General features: G+C 36.8%; 1 protein-coding gene across 7 annotated transcripts in view; it reads right to left on the bottom strand.

The window, feature by feature from the left end:
- Nucleotides 1-19590, bottom strand: part of LOC108976301 (abnormal long morphology protein 1-like) — a gene marked incomplete at its 5' end in the record, with an annotated part of 60763 nt that overhangs the window by 10676 nt on the left and 30497 nt on the right. For 2 of the 7 annotated variants that reach the window (XM_018945307.1, XM_018945309.1), the window contains 3 exon segments: nucleotides 12886-13009; nucleotides 14257-14699; nucleotides 16730-16978. In XM_018945307.1, the coding sequence (XP_018800852.1) occupies nucleotides 12886-13009; nucleotides 14257-14699; nucleotides 16730-16978 (816 nt within the window). 7 annotated transcript variants of the gene reach the window in all.

The raw sequence follows: 19590 nt of genomic DNA, 5'->3' as shown, positions 1-19590 counted from the left end.
TTTTTTTAACATGCCCTTAACGTCTTCAGCTCCAGTTGAACGACTGTTTTCATTTGCCGGGATCGTCAACAGTCCAAGGCGGCAATCATTGTCTGATCTCTTGAAAAATTAGTTGTAATGAAGGTCAATTGTAAATATATGTAAATTATAAAACTATTTTTTTGTGAATTGGATGTATTTCTTTTCTTTATTATTTTTCCACGTAGTTTTCCCTTTTTTTTTGATTTAGGAAGTACTAAAATGTTATTRGTTGTTTTGTTATTGAAGTGATTACACCTTTATTTTGTATACAAAAACTATCTAATTTTGTTTTATTTGTTCAAAATGTTTTCGATGCAAATTTTTCAAAACGAAATGTAAGTACAAAATGATGAGCTTTCAAATTTTTTTAAAAATAATCGAAAATAATCAAAAATAATCCGTGAAAGTAGCCAATTACTTTTTTGATTACTTTTGATTATTTTCTCGTAATTATAACTAATCTTAGTTATTTTTGGATTATTTGTAATCATAATTAATTAATAACCAGGAATTGTGAAAAAGAGAATTATGTAATCAATACCATTCCTTTTCAAATTTAATCTAATTTATTACTAATCGTAATCCAAATGTAACGGCAATGATTGAAGCAAGATGGTATGCGAATACCTCAATAAAGTGGTATAAATTACATCTTCAATGCTGCCAAAATTTGTTTTGCAATTTATTTTGCAAATTTTGGCTCACTTTGCTATTGTGAGTGGTTCAAATTATAATGTATCTTATATATAAAAATGAATTGCAAAATGTGTTGCTAAGCGCATAACTCAACAACGCCTGGACCAATTTGGCCAATTCTTTTTTTTTTTACTGATAGGGGAAAGCTAGAAATAAAAATACCTTATACTTTTCATTAGCAAAATTCACAAAATTGGACAATTTCAAAAAGTAACTTTTTTTCATACTAATTTTTTTTTCAATTTTGTTTTGTTTTGTTTTTCAATTATTTGAATCGTTCAAATTTGTCATTTGCTTTCTTCATTCTGGCTATTCAAAACAATTTTTTTTAAATTATTCAGCGAAAACGTTATGTGATCACACACATGATCAATTACATATTGAAATTTGTTACGAAGCCACAAAGAGGTCGCGCTAATATCGGTCGGCTTTTTTTTGTCATCAACGTAAGGCCCAAGGCAAGGCAAGAAGTATTCCCAGGATGCGATGACATAAGTGCGGAATTATGGATCGCGGTCAATCAGAAAGCGATCGTCACGATGTCCCAGCACGACTTTTCAAACAACAGCTACGATGTTTAATGGACTTTATATTGAACCAACGTATAGTATATATGATAGATGCTGGATGTATTTTGTTGAGTAGCAAAAAAAGGTTTGTCGCACGCACACATTCTTTTTTGGGTGGTGGATGGTGTTTACACCAGATAAAATTGATGAAATTATTTCTGCGGAAATTCCTGATCCAGAGGTGCAAACCAATGTGGATCGTGGACTTTGCAGACATCACAATCCCACTTCGGTTTGTATGTCTGACAATAAATGCACGAAACACTATCCACGTTCTTTTCTTTTGGAAAAGCAAACTGGAAATGATGGATATCCATTGTATCGGCGTCGCTGATCAGACGACAAAGGCAGAACATTTAGCATTCAATTTAGAGGCGTGAATATCGAAGTTGACAACACATGGATCGCACGATATTAGCCACTGTTGTCTAATTTACATTCAAAACACTTTGAATGTTGAATATTGCAGTTTGGTGAAATCGATCAAATACGTTTGCAAATACATCACCAAAGAAAGCAATGTGGCGATAATTGACCTTGAACGAGATGAGATCAGCAAATATCAAATGGGTCGATACGTGAATTGTAATAAAGCGCTTTTTAGGAAATTTACTTTTGCGATTCATGAACTTTTTCTGACTGTTGCGCGTCTCGCAGTTAATTTGGAAAATGACCAAATAGTATATTTGAACACAGAGGATGGAGTACAGCCAGTGGAAATACCGCAGGAAACAAAATTAACATTGACGAGTTTTTGCTCAACTTTCGTCAGTGATCCGTTTGCGAGAACATTGCTCTATTCGGGAATACCTTGATAATCTACATGGAATGCATCGTCGAATAAGTGGTTACGCCGAAAGCAAGACAAACCAGTATATGGACATTCAAGTGTGTTCTCAACTAATTCCTTGATATGAATTTACACAATCCCCCCGAAAAACAACGATTACTTCTACCTTCGGCGGCTATTGATAAATGTACGCGGTTCAAGTTCATTTGAGTCATTATGTATGGTGAATGGAGTGTGCAACTTTTTGAAAAATTGCAATTGCTAGAACATGATAATCACTGGAAACAAGCGATGGACAATGCAATAGCTTCTTGGCATGCCACTGAAGTTCGCTTCCTTTTCGCGAAGATCGTTTCGAGATATTAGCCTTCAAATTCGCGTCAATTATGGGATAAGAAAAAAATGACCTTGATATTATAAATTGTATTCGCTAAGAATTGGAAACGGGCAAATTTCGGTTGATACTTCCAGTGGTTTCATATCAATACCACCTGCCTTTTGTCAATTCATTTCAACGAAATATGAACTCATCACGAAAGTTTATCCGAACATTGGCCAAATTATCGTAACTTCTATTGCTTGAGTGCACGCGCAATTTTACCTGCCAAAAATATGGATGTTAATGACTTAAACTGGAAGATTCAAAGTCGAATTCGGGAATTTTTGCGCTCATACGAAGCTTCTTGACAATGAAAATAAAGTTGTGAATTATCCATTGGAATTTCTAAATTCTTTGGAGAAACTTGGTATGCCGCAACATCATTTGCGTCTCAAAGTTGGATTTGTTATTATTATGTTTCACAATCTTTATGCGTCGAAACTGTGTAATGGAACCCGACTGATTGGGACACAGTTATCGACACAAAGGGGTTTTGCCCTTGCTTGATTTTACGAATTCCATTGAGTTCCGACGATTTGCCATTTCAGTTCAAACGTATTCAGTTTCTAGGGAAATTTTCAAGGATAGTCGCTAGAAGAGTGTCGCATAAATCTGTAAATTCTATGTTTTTCACACGGCCAGATATACGTGGCGTGTTCACGAGTTGGAAAACCATCTTCTCTTTACATTTAGGCACCAGAACAGAAACCAACAAATTTTGTTCATCAAGCTGCGCTACATTAAAAAAAATGTAGAAAAATCGCAAATAAATGATTTTCAACAAAATATTTTTATTTATTTATTTATAAATGTGAAAAAAATAATACATTAATACAATTATTTTTTTACACGAAAAAAGGAGCACTGGCTGCCAGGACCTTCGGCTCGCTGGTGTCAACAAAATATAAATTCAACTTTCTTTTCATTTCAAAACATATAATTTCACTCAGGACAACGGTTGCGGGGTCAACTAGTTTATAAGATAAAAATGAATCGCAAAATGTTTTGCTAAGTGCATACCGTAACAACGCCTGGACCAATTTTGCCAATTCTTTTTTCTAATTGTTCGTTAAAGTTCAAAGCGGAAAACCCCAAAAAATAGCCCTTTTCTTGAATGTTTGTTTCAGAGGTTGTTCGTTGTGGATAGGGAAAGGTTTCGAAATAAAAAACCTAATATGGAACCTATGAGGAAAATTCGAAAAATTGGAGAATTGGACCATTCCATAAAGTAAATTTTTTCATAATTTTTTGTTGTTTTGTTAATCAATGTTTTGATTTGTAAATTATTTGAATCGTTCAATTTCGGCCACTTGCTTTCTTATTCCCGCTATTAAAAAGAAAAATTATTGAAAATTATTCAGTGAAAAATATATGTGTATTTCACACAAATTGATCCATTACAGATTGAAATTTTTTACGAAGCCACGAAGAGGTCGCGTTAATATCGGTCGGCTTTCCTTTTGTCATCAACATATGGCAGCCCAATACACATGAACGAGGATGCGAGGATGCGATAACATACGTGTGGAGTTATGGATCGCGGTCAATCAGCAAGCGATCGTCCCGATGTCACAGCTCGACTTTTCAAACAACAGCTTCGATGTTTGATGGACTCGTAAATGTATCTTGTAGCAACACATGGCATATATGGCGCTTGCAGATACTGGATGTACTCTGTTGAGTTACTAAAAAGAGGTTTGCTGCACGCAAAAATTCTTCTTTGAATGGTGGATGGTTGTTACACCAAATCAAATTGATGAAATCATTTCTGCGGAAATTCCTGATGATGGAAACCAATATGGTTCATGGACCTTCCGGACACCACAATCCCACTTCGGTTTGTATGGCTGAGAATAAATGCACGAAACACTATTCACGTGCTTTTATTTCGGAAACGGAAACTAGAAATGATGGATATCCACTCTATTAGCGTAGCTCGCCAGCCGATAATGGCAGAACATTTAGCATTCAACTTCTTCTTTTTAATTGGCGTAGCGACCGCCATTACAGCCGAGTTAACAACAGCACGCCAGCCGTTTCTTCTTTTCGCTACGCGGCGCCTATTGGATATTCCAAGCCAGGTCCTTCTCCACCTGGTTCTTAAAACGGAGTGGAGGTTTTCTTCTTCCTCTGTTTCCCCCGGCGGGCACTGCATCGACTACTTTCAGAGCTGGAGTGTTTTCGTCCATTCGGACAACATGAGCGTAGCCATTGTCTTTTAATTCGCTGAACTATGTCAACGTCGTCATATATCTCATACAGCTCATCGTTTCATCGAATTCGATATTCGCCATGGCCAACGCGCAAAGGACCACAATCATCAGTTATTGTCATCGTCCAAGCCTTTCAACCATATAGCAGGACGGGAATTATGAGTGACTTATAGAGTTTGGTTTTTGATTGTCGAGAGATGACTTTGCTTCTCTATTCGGGAATACTACTCAATCCGAAGTAGCACCTGTTTGCAAGAGTTATCCTGAGTTGGATTTCCAGGCTGACATTGTTGGTGGTGCTTACGACTTCAAAGTTATAACTGTCAATAGTGACGTGAGAGCCAAGTCGCGAGTGCGACGACTGTTTGTTTGATGACAGGAGATATTTCGTCTGGCCCTCGTTCACTTCCAGAACCCTCTGCTTTGCTTCCTTCTCCAGTCTGGGGAAACTAACGGCGCGGGGATATCAATATCCTCGGCATACGCCAGCAGCTGTACACTCTTATAGAGATGTTACCTTCTCTATTTAGTTTTGCAGCTCGAATTATTTTCTCCAGAAGCAGGTTGAAGAAGTCGCACGATAGGGAGTCGCCTTGTCTGAAACCTCGTTTGGTATCGAACGGCTCGGAGAGGGCCTTCCCGATTCTGCGGAGCTTTTGGTGGTGCTCGATAAAACCTTATATGCGATGTTGAGGTGGCTTATCCCACGGTAGTTGGCGCAGATTGTGGGGTCTCCTTTTTTATGGATTGCGCATAGTACACTTAAATTACAATCTTTTACAAAGAAGCTGATGCATGCTCCTTATCAGTTCTTCGCCGCCGTGTTTGAATAACTCGCATGGCAATCCATCGGACCGCGAAGCTTTGTTGTTCTTCAGGCGGGTAATTGCCATTCGAACTTCTTCATGGTCGGGCAATGGAACTTCTGCTCCATCGTCATCGATTGGGGAATCGGGTTTGCCTCCTCCTGGCGTTGTGCGCTCGCTGCCATTCAGAAGGCTGGAAAAGTGTTCCCTCCATAATTTAAGTATGCTCTGGGCATCGGTGACTAGATCACCTTTGGGTGTCTACATAAATATGCTCCGGTCTTGAAACCTTCTGTAAGCCGCCGCATTTTTTCGTAGAATTTTCGAGCATTACCCCTATCGGCCAGCTTATCAAGCTCTTCGTACTCCCGCATTTCGGCCTCTTTCTTTTTCTGTCTGAAAATGCGTGTCGCTTCCCTCTTCAACTTTCGTTGCGAGGTAGACACATGTTTTCTCTCCGCTGCGACACGGCACTCTTCGTCGTTCCAGCTGTTCCTCCGCACTTTCCGAAAATCAATGGTTTCGGGTGCAGCTATACGTAAAGAATTTGAAATTCCGTCCTAGAGTTCCCTTATACTGAGTTGTTGACGAGTGCTCTCAGAGAGCAGGGGTGCAAGCCGAGTATAAAGTCGTTCGGCTATCTGTTGTGGTTGCAGCTTCGTGTTGTTTGCGTGCGTTTTTTGCTGCACAGAGGCGGGTGCGAATCTTGGCTGCAACAAGATAGTGGTCCGAGTTGATGGTGGAACCTCGGAGCACACGCACATCTAAAACACTGGAGACGTGTCTTCCTAAGGCATAAGGCATTCCTCATAAAAGGCATCTTTGGTCACATCATCCTTCTCTTCTGTCGGGGCGTGGGCGTAAATCAGTGATATCTTGCAGAACCTCGCTTTGATGCAGAATGAAGTGAATGATAGTACTCGGCGACGGTGTCTCTCTCCCACCACGAATCCCACACCAAATTTGCGCTCCTTTATATGGCCGCTGTAGTAAATGCCACAAGGACTTACTCGTCTCGTCTCTGTCCTTGTCCCGTCCATCGCATTTCTTTGACGGCGGTGATGTCAGCCTTTATTTTCACGAGGACATCACCCAGCTGGGCAGCGGCACCTTCCCAATTAATCGACCGGACATTCCAAGTGCATGCCCTCAATTCGTAGTCCTTATTTCGTTAGCCATGGTCGTTATCAAAAGGGGGGTCTCTCATCCGAGGCTGATTTTTAATTTTCATTGGGCTGTTTTTTTACGCAGCGCACAACCCTATGCAGGGGATGTTTCGCCTTCTCACTTTAGCTCGCCTTCCAACGGATGTTCTTAGGCTACCGAGAGGATACTTGGTCAAATACTGGAAGTCGTGAGCTGCTTGAGCCATATGTAAAGGAATCGTTTCTGGCCACTCCCAAGTGAATGGCGATCAGAGAACTTTCCTCACTTGCGTGAACTTCTACACATGACTCCATCCTCTCAATTTCTCTTTTATAAAATCTTTTTATATGACAAAATATGGCACTGGTCAATAGCATTTTCGCACACGAGTTGTACCTTATTCTTGTTGCTTTTGTACCTCAAAGTAAGAGTAAGTAGTAAAACAAAGTACTGTATTTGCTCTTATGTACAATAAGCTAGAAAAAGCAAAATTGACAAAAATTTTACATATAAACAATTTATTAAAAGATACCAAACATTCATTTAGAATTATTTCTTACAAGAGAGATTTTAAAAAAGACTGCGAATATTTGAAAAAATTAACAGTTTTATTTTTCCTGTCATGTGCCACATAACGTTCTCTTATGAACCCTCAAATATACAATAGTACCCAATATTGTATACTGGCCTTAAAAGACATGTGTGGCTTTAGAGAAATTCTACATATCGTCAATGCAGGGCTACCTTTAAACTGGGCCAGTCTTTTTTCTCCCTATTGCTAAATAACTTTAAGAAAATACCACAATTCCACTTAGAGTAGTGAATATAGAAATCGACAAATCATGATCGTACCATATTCTCATTCAAAACTCATGACACTGTTGAATATTGCAATTTGGTGAAATCTATCAAATACGTTTGCAATAAAGGAAATCAACATGACGGTTATAGGCCTTGAACGAGATAAGATAAGCAAGTATCAGATGGGTTGATACGTGAACTGCAATAAAAATCTTTGTAGGATATTTACTTTTGCATTTCATGAACGGCTTTCGACTGTTGTACGTCTCGCAGTTCATATCCAGAATGGCCAAAGGGGGTATTTTAACCCACGGAATACATTACTGGAAACTCCGCCAGCAACAAAATTGACCTTGATGGTTAAAGAAATAGTTACGCAGAAAGCAAGGCCAACCAGTAAATTGACATCCAGGTGTGCTCTCAACTAATTCCTGAAGATGAATTTACACAATCCACCCGAAAAACAACGATTACTTCTACCTCCGGCTGCTATTGATAAATGTACGTGGTTAAATTTCATTTGAGTCATTATGTACGGTGAATGGCACAGTGTGTGCTACTTTTTGAGAAGCGTGCTCACACACTTTTCGGGATGATCATTTCTAAATACCAGCCTTCAATTATGGAATACGACAAAAATTACATTGCCGAAGATATTTGACATCGTATTCGATGAGAATTAGAAAAGACAAAATCCGGTTGATACTTCCAGAGGTTTGATATCAATTCCACCTGCATTTTGTCAATTCACTTCAACGAAATTTGAACTCATCCCGAATGTTATGCCAACATTGGGCAAATTATCGTAACTACCATTGCTCGCGTGCACTCGCAATTTTAGCTGCCAAAAATAAGAAGCCGTGAATTATCCAGTGGAATTTCTAAAATTTTTGGAGAGGCTTGGTATGCCGTCGCATTATTTACGTCTCAAAGTTGGATCTGTTGTTATTAAGTTTCGCAATCTTCATGTACCGAAATTTTGTAATGAAACCCTACTAGTTGTGCCGCAGCTATCAAATACAGGGGCCGAATTCTTGATTCTACGAATTCCTTTGAGTTCCAACGATTTGCCATTTCAGCTCGAACGTATTCAGTATCCAGTGAATATACATTTGCAATGATCAACAGGACACAAGGATAGTCGCTAGAAGTGTGTGGCATTAATCTGGAAATGCCATGTTTTTCACACGGCCAGTTATACCTGACGTGTTCACGTGTGGGAAAACTACCTTCTCTGTACATTTACACACCAGAACAGTAACAAAAAATGTTATTTAACAAACTACGTTACAATAAAAAAAATTAGAAAAATCGAAAATAAATGATTTTCAACAAAATGTATATTCAACTTTGTTTTCATTTCAAAACATATAATTTCACGCAAGGCAACGCCTGTGCAACACTATTGCGCAGGATTGCACTTCGATTCCGGTCCATTGGTTTGAGCATCTGGAATAGTTTGCTCTAATCGCTGTAGAGTAACGCTTTATAAATCGGTGATATCATAAAAACTTTCTAAAAATACTTGTACTGTAGAATTTGTGAAAGAGTTGTGAGCACGCAAAATTGTGTAAAGGTCATGAAACATGTATGTGCTCTTTTTGCCGCTTAAACTCGTTTTCGAAGACAAAGGTACTACGAGAAAAGAGGAAGAGACTGGCATTTGTACCGGGGTGTTGCGCTTTTTCCTTTCCTTTTTCCTTTTTCTTTTGAAATTTATTTCATGGCTGCAACAACACTCGGTCTCAAAGAAATATTTACAATATATTATTAATATAAAATTATTATATAAAATTATTATATAAATTATAATTATTATAAAAAATTTACTTGTTATTATCTATTTGTTTTTATGTTATATGCTTACATTCATGTTCTGTTTAGAAACTAACCAAGACCCCTTCTTTTGGTAAAGTGTACCAGAACTGAACTGACAGATGGTTGTTAACTTTTTCATTTTCAGCATTTGTTTAAATATATACACAAATATATATATATAAACATTCAGCAATAGAATATAATACTTTTGTTTACCTAGCTTTTGTTTGTATTGCACAAAAATTCATTGTACGGTTTATATGTACTTATATAAAAGTTCAGGATGGTGAGACGAGTAAAAATCCAAGTGACTGCCTGTTCATCCGTCTGTTAAATATGGGGTGGATACATCCATCTGATGAAGATGTAACCCGTACTCCGCTGCGAGCGCAAATATCATTCGGATAGTGATATACCTTACAACGGGTGAAAAGGTTTCATCATAGTTAACRCCATAAACCTGTGAACACCCTTTTGCGACTAACCTAGCTTTAAAGCGATCCACCTTACCCTCTTTATCTCTTTTAATGGCATACACCCATTTACATCGTACGGCTTTTTGCCCTTTTTCATAAGAGAATTATATTCATTTTGCATAGCGTCGTACCATTTAGTAGCATATTCACTTGAAAATGCCTGCTCTACAGACTCTTAGATCAGTGTCTATTAAATTTAAGTACGTATATTGCTTTGTGGGTCTGCCTGGTCCCCCACTACGAACCAATCGTGGCCTGCCAGGACCCCTATTTAAAGGAATATCGTCTGCGTGCTCTTCTTCAGCGGACTCAAAGTCATTGTCACTATTTGCTGCTATATCTACCACCTCTTCTACGTTTTCCATCGCGCATGTATCTAAATGTGTGCCTTGCTGCTGGAATTCATTACCAAAGGTACCTATATCAAATTCAATTGGATGCACTTGCACACCTTTCGCAACTTTCATATTCAATCCGTCATGCTGTTTCGCCGATATTGACTCTACAAAGTAGACATCTCTACTCACTATCAATCGTCGCGTTTGTTTATCATACAGTCTGTATGCTTTGTCGGAGTAATCGACCATGACATACTCCTTGCCTCTTGGTTTGAATTTGTCTTTTTGCTTTTTATCCAAAGCTATCGCGAGTGACCCAAATGTACGCAAATGCCCTACCRCCGGCTTATAGCCATACCATGCTTCATATGGTGTCATAGCATTTAATGCTCTTGTTGGTGCACGATTTCTTAAATATACTGCCGTATTAACAGCCTCCGTCCACAACGATTCATTCACACCAGAACTTACTACCATACACCTTGCCATCTCGATTAGTGTACGATTTAGCCTCTCTGCTACGCCGTTTTGTTGTGGTGTGTAGGGCACTGTTAATTGTCGCACAATACCATGCTCTTTAAGAAATTTATTAAACGCATTCTGCACAAATTCCGTGCCGTTGTCACTACGAAGCATTTTAATTCTCTTTTCTGTTTGGCACTCAACCATTTGTTTAAAATCTTTAAATTTTTCTAGTACTTCGTCTTTGTGTCTTAAAAAATAAACAAATACAAATCGCTTCTTATCATCTGTGAAAGTTAATACATATTTCGCRCCGCCAATTGATTCATGCCTCATAGGCCCACACACATCAGTGTGTATCAACCCCAAAATCTCTTCTGCTCGGCTATCAGATTYATTGTATGGCCGCTGGCTACACTTATTAGACATACATAAAAAACATTGAATGTCTGCTGGGATATTTACTTTCATTCCTCGAACCATGTTGTTGTTGCTCAATTCACGCAGGCTAGCAAAATTTAGATGACCGTATCTAGAATGCCACTTCATTGCCTCATGGTTGGGTTTGCATGCAAAAAAACAATTGATTTTTATTGGGCTCGAATAGAAACAGATCGCATACCTTGTTAGCACACAAAATGACATCTCCGTGTTTATTTTTTATCATTGCCTCATTTCTTGTAAATTGAACTTTGTAACCGCTGTTTACTGCTTTGGAGACTGATATAAAATTACATTGTAGTCCGGGTACGAACAATACTTTAACAAGTGTGACGTCAAACATGCTCGTTTGCAACCGAACAATTCCTCTGCCAGCCGCTAACATTTTGTTGTCGCCAGCAAGTATGATCTCTTCTTCATACAACTCGAATTCGCTGAACTTATCGCGGTCGCAACACAAATGAGAGGATGCGCCGCTGTCGACACACCAAGCATCAGTATGCAGCAATTTTTTGCTGATCGCCGCAAACAATCCGTTGCTTCCATTGTTGTCGCTTTTTTGTTGTTTTTGCACGTTTTGCTTCTYTCTGCACTGAGCAGCGAAGTGACCTTTTTTGCCACAATTGTAGCATTTCACATGTCGTTTGTTTTTGTTGTTCGATGCGCTGCTTACTTCGATTAGTTTCAAATTCGTAGAACTATTCTTTTTGATAGAAYTTTCGCGAACCATKAACGCTTGCACGCTACCTTCGGTGTTTTCCGTTACACATGACTTACGACGTTCACCTTCTTCTATTAGCTTAATTTTTATTGAATTTAGCTTAGGTAGCTCATCGCGAGACTCYAAAGCGACGACCAAATTTTSAAATGATTTTGGCAAGCTTGCTAGTAGCATTATAACGAAAAACTCTTCTTGGAGACTTACTCCAATTTCTTCAAGCTTTTCTGCCAAAGAAGTAAATTTGCACACATACTGCTGAACGCATTCGTCATCGCTCATACGCATACCAAGAAGGCGCTTAAATAATGTCACCTTACGTACCTGCCCTTTTGGCCTATGGATCTCACGAAGAGTATTCCATGCTTCGTTTGATGTCTTGCAATTCTTCACGTGAGCTATCTGTATCGTCGTTATACTCAATATTATAGTTGCCGTTGCCTTTTCGTCTTTGGTTTTCCTCATTAGTACATTCTTATCGTCTGCATCTGCTTCTGGACAAAGTGTTTCTCCTGATGTTACGSACCACAGCTCCTGGTGAACTAGCACACTCTTTAGTTGGATACTCCATGAGTCGTAGTTGACTCGTCCAATTTTTCAATATTAAAAAGCGACGAACTCATCTCATATTTCTTTTATTTACTTGGACTGCAGGAATTTGCACCAAGTGAAGTTACAATTACAATATTAAGAAGTAGTATACATACAAAGTTATGAAGACAAGAAATAGTGTTGCATGGATATGTACGTTGTACACAGGAATGCATTTCATCAATATCTCAATGAAACTTGGGCTTTAAAAAAGTGGACGTGACCCTAATGTAAATATATTTCAAGTTAAAACAACATAATTCTTTCAAAAAAAAAAAAAAAATCCTATAAGAACCCATCGACCGTGTGGAAATGGATCATAACCGTGCTCACTCTCTATATAACGGTACTGTTAAAAAATACTAAAAACGTGATTAATCAATAACTAAATACAAGACATTAACTTTACTATCACCGAGATGGTTTGAGAGTTATTTGTTAATAATAACATAGTGTCTCAATTAATTTTTTTACTTTAACTGTTTTCTTATTTAGCAAGTGTTGATGAGTTAATAAAATAATATTTGTTATTGTTTTTAAACAACGATATGTTCATTAAGCTTAGTAAATAAATACATAAATACCTGCATAATTTTATTTTATATTTAAACTTTCCTTACCTTTCGGTAGTGAAGGACTGGGCGCTTTCCAACCTTTTGCTAAACTAGGCTTATATGCCAACTCTCGTTGAGGGTTGTGGCCGAAGTCTGGTTTGACTGTTGGAAAATGTTTCTGTGGTTGCTCCTAAAAAATTATTAAAAGATTAACAAATACCAAATATTAATAAAATACGTGATATATAAAGAAACCCTTTTCTATGGAATTACTCTTAACTGAAAAGAATTAATGCCTTGAGATGTTTAAGTATGTTATAGAATCACCTGCTGCAAAATGCTACTTGTCCATGCTGAATGAGTACCTTAGATATATGTAAGTGGGTAGTTGAAAGGGTCTTTTCGTATTTCTGATCAAACTTCAACTTTTTTTTATGTTATACTTATAAATAAATAGCAAATATGTATCACTTTGCTCGACCAATTTTTGCTTTTCTTCCGCTGGAGACATTATTCCATCAGTGTGAAACTTTCTTCAGAGTAAATCGAAATTTCGTATGCTATACGAACTGATGCAGCATCGTCTTCTTGGTATCTTGCGTGGCATTCATTCCTTTTTTATTTAAAAATTTAGCGAATTTCTTCAATATTTTCACTAATTTTTGAACAGCTGTAAATTGTCAGCTTCCCCGAATTCAATTACTTTTTTTGTTAAATGAAGTCTAAAATCTCACCTTTCCAACACTATATGGTGTGAGACAATGTGATTGGTAGCACTGGAGATATACGACTGCAACGACATCTATGGACAAAATACGAAAAGACTTTTTCGACCACCAAATATATCTCAGCCACAAACCTTCAGATGAAACTTGTATGTACATATATGAAACTTGATACACCTGTACATATACACAACGTTTATTAAAACTGACTCTATAACCCTATCAAATTATAGCCTCCATAATAATAAAAATAGCTTTATATATTCCAATGGAATGCTGCAGTTTGATGTTGACTACATCGGGGTAATAAACAAAAGTTTTTCTGAACAAGTAGTTATTAATAACTGCACAGTTGTGTGTATAGTTTTGTGACAAACGGACTTGTTTCAAGAATCTCCGTTCCTAGTGAAATTCTGTTTAAATGGAGCTTTCGCTGAGTTCTATTCAAATTCTTATACAACACTGAAATACAGTCATAGAAGATTTTGTGCAGATCTTTAGCAATTGTACATAATTTTTAGGAAACAGTAGAATCTAATAGAAAAAAGCAGATATTAAATGTTCCGATTTCCTATTCTATTAAATAAATTAATTTTCAATAATAATTGTGTTATTTTGGAATAAACCAGGTTAATTGCTTAATTAAATTATACATTTAATTAACCGGGCCTATTCATTTTATGAAAGACATTTAAAAAATATATATACAAACATGAGAAGGTGTTATGCTGTAATCAGCTATGAAGCCGTTCTTATATGCCACTGGGTTGGTAGTGTGGTGGTGACTAGATTTATAATCCGTTACTGGGATTGGAGATAATGTTGGTGTTTTTGCATGCTGAGTATGTTGGACGTCGTCTATAAAAGCTGTGCTAGCTGAACCAGTCTCAAGTGCTGCTTCCCATGGCGTTTTAACTACTTTCAAACCAGGTTTAATATATTTTTCTAGTACTTGCTCTTGATGCAAATTCAATTGTACACGGTGCTTTCCGGCGTCAGAATAAGCAGGTAAAATACTCGGAGATGCTGCTGGCTTGAACTGTGACTGCTGCTGATGGTAATCTGGAAGACCGGATGGACTTTCAATGCCTGTATTTGTATCATCAACTACCCATTTCTCAGATTTCCTTCGGCGCTTGGCAAAAAGTTCAGCACCTTTTGCAATGGAAATTTGTATTTTTGCAGTATTTTGTGCGGCACGCGAATGTCAATGTGTTTACAGCACAGTGCAACGATATGCAATTAAGCAAGCACATTAAGCAGTAAGCGGCGTTAGGAAGCGAAGACGAGCGGTAATATGTGCGTAGATTTTTATATGTAAGATTTGTAAAATGAAAATTGAATTTATTATAGATAGAATGAATAAAAAATAGTTCTATATACCATAAATAAATGTATTATAATTCTAACTTCAGAATTCAAATGTTTTGTAATACAAACAGTCGCAGGTAATTACACTAGTTTAATGTAATTTTGCTACTGTGATGTTAGAGCCTTTTTTTTTACTAATTTTGGGTCTGGGACCAAACCACCACCTTTTATTAAAATGACAAAAATAACATGTAGGTAATCCAATTATCAATTTATGACATTAGCATGAATTGCAAGCCTATTTTGAACCGAAGAATGTAATTCAGGCATAAAATATTAAAACTGTGGGCAAAAAATAGTAAGACTTAATTTAAATTTTACGCGAAAACCCTTTCGTTGAAATACTTTTTCTAGGTTGTTATGAGTGTCAGTGACATCTGTGCAAATGTCACATAACGGTGAAAAGGTGAGACGAAGCCGAATAAATAAAAATTAATCTTTGCAATTATAAAAAAAACCTGAATAGGAAATAGCGACTAGAAAAAGAAAACCTTTCTCTGTATGCGTATTGTAATACATTTTAAAGATTTTTTAGCGCTATTCATTGGTAAGTTATAGCTCTGACAGACGACAGCGCTAATATGCATTAGCGGACTTAATTTACATTTACTTGCGCATTTGACCCATGTTAACACAAATTTGTAATGCACAAGAATTCCGTGTATTTAGCTGAATTTACCAAATTTGAGTAGGCAACACTTCTCACAAATGGCCGATTTTTGCTATTTTTTGACAGATGCCGCTTGAAGTCTGCCGCCTCCTTTGCGTTTACAGCAACAGAGGTGAACAGTTTTATATTGCTAATTAAATTATGTGCAAGTATACTAACAAAAACAAATTTTAATATTTTTAGATAGCAGAAAGTAAACAACTCACAGTTTGCTATGCATTTTTCCAATATACTTAATTTTTTCACACACTTTTTCCGCATTACAATCAATTATTGCTTTTAATTTCACACTATTATCTTTTAACGTATTTAATAATAAACGAATTTTTTCGTTAAATTTATATTTCCAAAAAATCATCTGTCAGGGCTATAAGAACATAAGAACTTCTACTATAATTTGAAATAGTTATTACTCAGGGGTTATTCTATATGGCGTTGGGCAAGCGAAAATGCAACTTTGTAAGGCAAATTACTGTATTACTTATGCGAGTGTCAAATTTGTGCGTTTAGCAAATTTTTAATTCATCGTCAAACTGGCAAATGTGACCAAAAAACCATGTTATTTCGTAGCGTTTATTTGTAGTATAAATTTACCAAAATAATTTATATTCTAGGAAAAGATGAAAACCTATAGCTAATTTGAAAATTTTTGAACAAACGACATAAAATAGGGGAAAGAAAATATAAATTAGCATTTCAAAAATTCGAACACAACAAAGATTGGTTTAGAAAAAAAATTCAAACTAAAATTTGCAACATTAGAACTATAAAAGCAAACTTATTAGTGTTTTTTATGTCCAATTTAAAATCATATTTAAATTTATTGTAATTCACATCTTATCCATGTTTACTCCTTTTATATTTAAAACTTTCACAACTAATTTAAAACTTTAAAACTTTTTACACTTCTTTATTATCGATTTGTTTTCAATTTTCTCTCGTTTCGTGAAGTAATGCCAAGAGTATTGGAAATGTGTAAACTTAAATATAGCACAAAATGCGAATGTGTAACATAGTACCTATTGCCCTTCGCACTGCAGTTCATTTTCGCAACACATTGTTATTCGCAACGCCTTACAGATAACCCCTCAGCTGCATTGATTCTTTTAAATATTCATATACGTACATATAAATACACAATTACCTTTGCCCTTTTGAGTCTGTAACGCCGTCACGAGTTCCGCACATTTATTAGGAGATAAAAGACCAGTTTCAATATTAAATGAGTCACTCACTGACGTTATGTCACGAATCTTTCCAAATGGATTCATTAAAAATCGAAGAGGCACTTGATTAAGTGGTGAGCTTAGAGTTGGTGATTGTGTTGCAGTGTTAAGAGACGCATTATTTTCTTTGAATTTCTCCTGATAACTTTGTTCCTTGGCAGATGAATCTATATTTTCATCATTGAAATTGTTAGCGGAATTCCTTTTTTTTAGTTACCAATTTACATTATTTTTAAACTCCTTTAATACACAAATAAGTATCCCCTAACCCACTACTTAAATTATATATAACAGTACAAGAGAATATAGTAATCACTACTCTAACTACTCAGTTGTTCTTTAATATATGTACTCTCAACATTTTGCACAGAGTATAATAGCTTTGCTCACTTATCAGTGGGTTGTAACACCTAAAACTACATACATACATATATTAATAATACCAAATGTTCGTCTGTTCATTCATCCATATGCTCATGAATATTATAATTTGTGATATCTTGAAATTGGTACACGTGTTCACATAGTCCTCTGAGAAGGTGGGTACTTCAAACGAGGACTAGGAAGATCATTGGCGCACCGGAAAAAACCGTTAATACAAGATGCGTCCCAAAGTAAACAGAAGTGCTATTTTTATCGATTGTCTGATGAGAATTTCATATATTGGAAGTGAAGTTATTGCGTTTTAGGTGTCAGTATGTTTGTGTTATCAGTGCGAAAATGAGCTTTGAACAAAAATTCAACATTAAATTTTGTTTTACAATTGGTGAAACTTTTACCGAAACGTTTCAATTGATGTAAAAAGTTTATGGTATTGATTGCCTATCCCGTAGCAGAGTGCACGAGTGGTTTCAACGTTTTCAAATTGATCGTGAGGACATAAATGACGATCAACATGTGGGCCAATCAAAATCCAATCAAATCAAAAATTAGCCGAAATCATCATTGAAATTCATGGAAATGTAATTGAACATCTCCAAAACATCGATTTGTCGCATTTTGACCGAACATTTGGGCTTACGAAAGGTGTGTGCACGGTTTGTTCCACACAAATTGACTGACGCCTAAAAAGTGCTCAGAATCCAACATTTGAAGAACGTTCACATTTTAACCATTAATCACTCCCCGTATTCACCTCATATGGCATCGTGCGAAAGCATTATGCAAACGTAGAGGCCACTCAACAGGCTTTCACCGGCATACTACCAGCCCTACTGGCCAACGAGCTAAAACACTCGTTCGACATGCTTTTGGACCGTGGAAAAGCTGTATTGAAGCAGAAGGAGACTATTTTGAATAAAATAAATTGATTTTGCCAATAAATCAATTTGTTCTGTTTTTTTAAGTCCTGTTTACTTTGGAACGGACCTTGTATAAATTTCACAGACAAAAACAACCTATTCGAAACAATAAAGCCACTCATTAAACAGACGTAGTAAACGCAATACACTGCGATCTACCACACTAGCCAGTATCCAACATGATTTGGTGCTAAATTTACCGGCAACCAAGTTCCAGCACAGCAAAAATACCGTGGTCGACATTACAGATAAAAATGAACAATTGAAATTGTCACCACCGAACATAAGCGCGAGCACAGAACCGCCCTTTAAAATACTAAACAAATCCTTCACGATTATTATTTTATACAGTCTTCGACTATCTCTCTCATTGAGCGGACGTGTTTTCTAATCGCGGTTTTTCTTTTGTGCTTTACGCTTAATTCGCATATTCCTTTTTGCATATAAGTGCACGTGTTTTCGTTTTACTTTGATCGTACGGTCACTCGCGTAAAAAACAGTGCATATTAGTGAATATTTGATTTATTATGGCCCCAGGGCCGCCTATTTTTGGGGAAAACAGGTTTGCTTTGCTTGCCTCTAGCCCCAACCCCAAAAGGAAAAAACTTACATACAAACCACTTGAAAATTTTCCAGGGCTGCCTCAAGTTAAAAAAGATTGCCCAAAGTTTGTTCTAATATCTGCAGCAGATTCGAACAAAACACTTTCCAAATACTCTTGCTTCGCAGTGCATAAAAGCACTGCAAAGGATCAATAAGTAAGGAAATTTTATCTATAACCGAACTACGTGATGGTAATTTACTCTTACTCGTTAAAAATAGGAAGATCGCTGAAAAATTTCTTACAACAAAGAAATTACATTGAATTTGCGATATTAAAGTTAAGTTACACGGCAATTTGAATTGCTCTAAAGATAAAATTAACGCCCCATTTCTAAATGACATTGCAGAAGATGAAATTGTTGACAGTTTAAAAGATCAGGGAGTTACTTTTGTGTATAAATTCACAAAAAATATAGAAGGCAAATAAAGACCTAGTGGTGTGATACTTCTTTCATTTGACCTCTACAAACTTCCAGAAAAAATCGAAGTCTCATGGCGCAAAATGCGCATTAGAGCATATTTCCCTAACCCCATGAGGTGTAAAAGTTGCCAGCTTCTCGGTCACACAACGAAACGTTGCAACAACAACCCTGCCTGCGATATGTGTAGTTACCCTCCTCATCTCCCCTCGCCATGCAACCGCACATTTTGTGCAAATTGCTCAGGCGATCATCCTTCCTCTTCACGCTCTTGTCCTAAATACCTATAATCCAAAAATATTCTAAAAATAAAAACAGAAAATAAATGCTCAATGCGAGAAGCGCTAAGGCTGTATAAACAACAATTACCCCCGACCCCCGCAAACACTTCTTTCGCTTCTGTTACAAAAGAAAATACAAACAAGCAAATAACAAACGTGATTTCCCACCGCTCAT

This window comes from Bactrocera latifrons, unplaced genomic scaffold (assembly GCF_001853355.1).
Source record: "Bactrocera latifrons isolate USDA-ARS-PBARC rearing strain unplaced genomic scaffold, ASM185335v1 scaffold_741, whole genome shotgun sequence".
NCBI lineage: Eukaryota > Metazoa > Arthropoda > Insecta > Diptera > Tephritidae > Bactrocera > Bactrocera latifrons.
The sequence above is the reverse complement of the archived record's forward strand: the minus strand, read 5'-3'. Positions and strand labels throughout refer to the sequence as shown.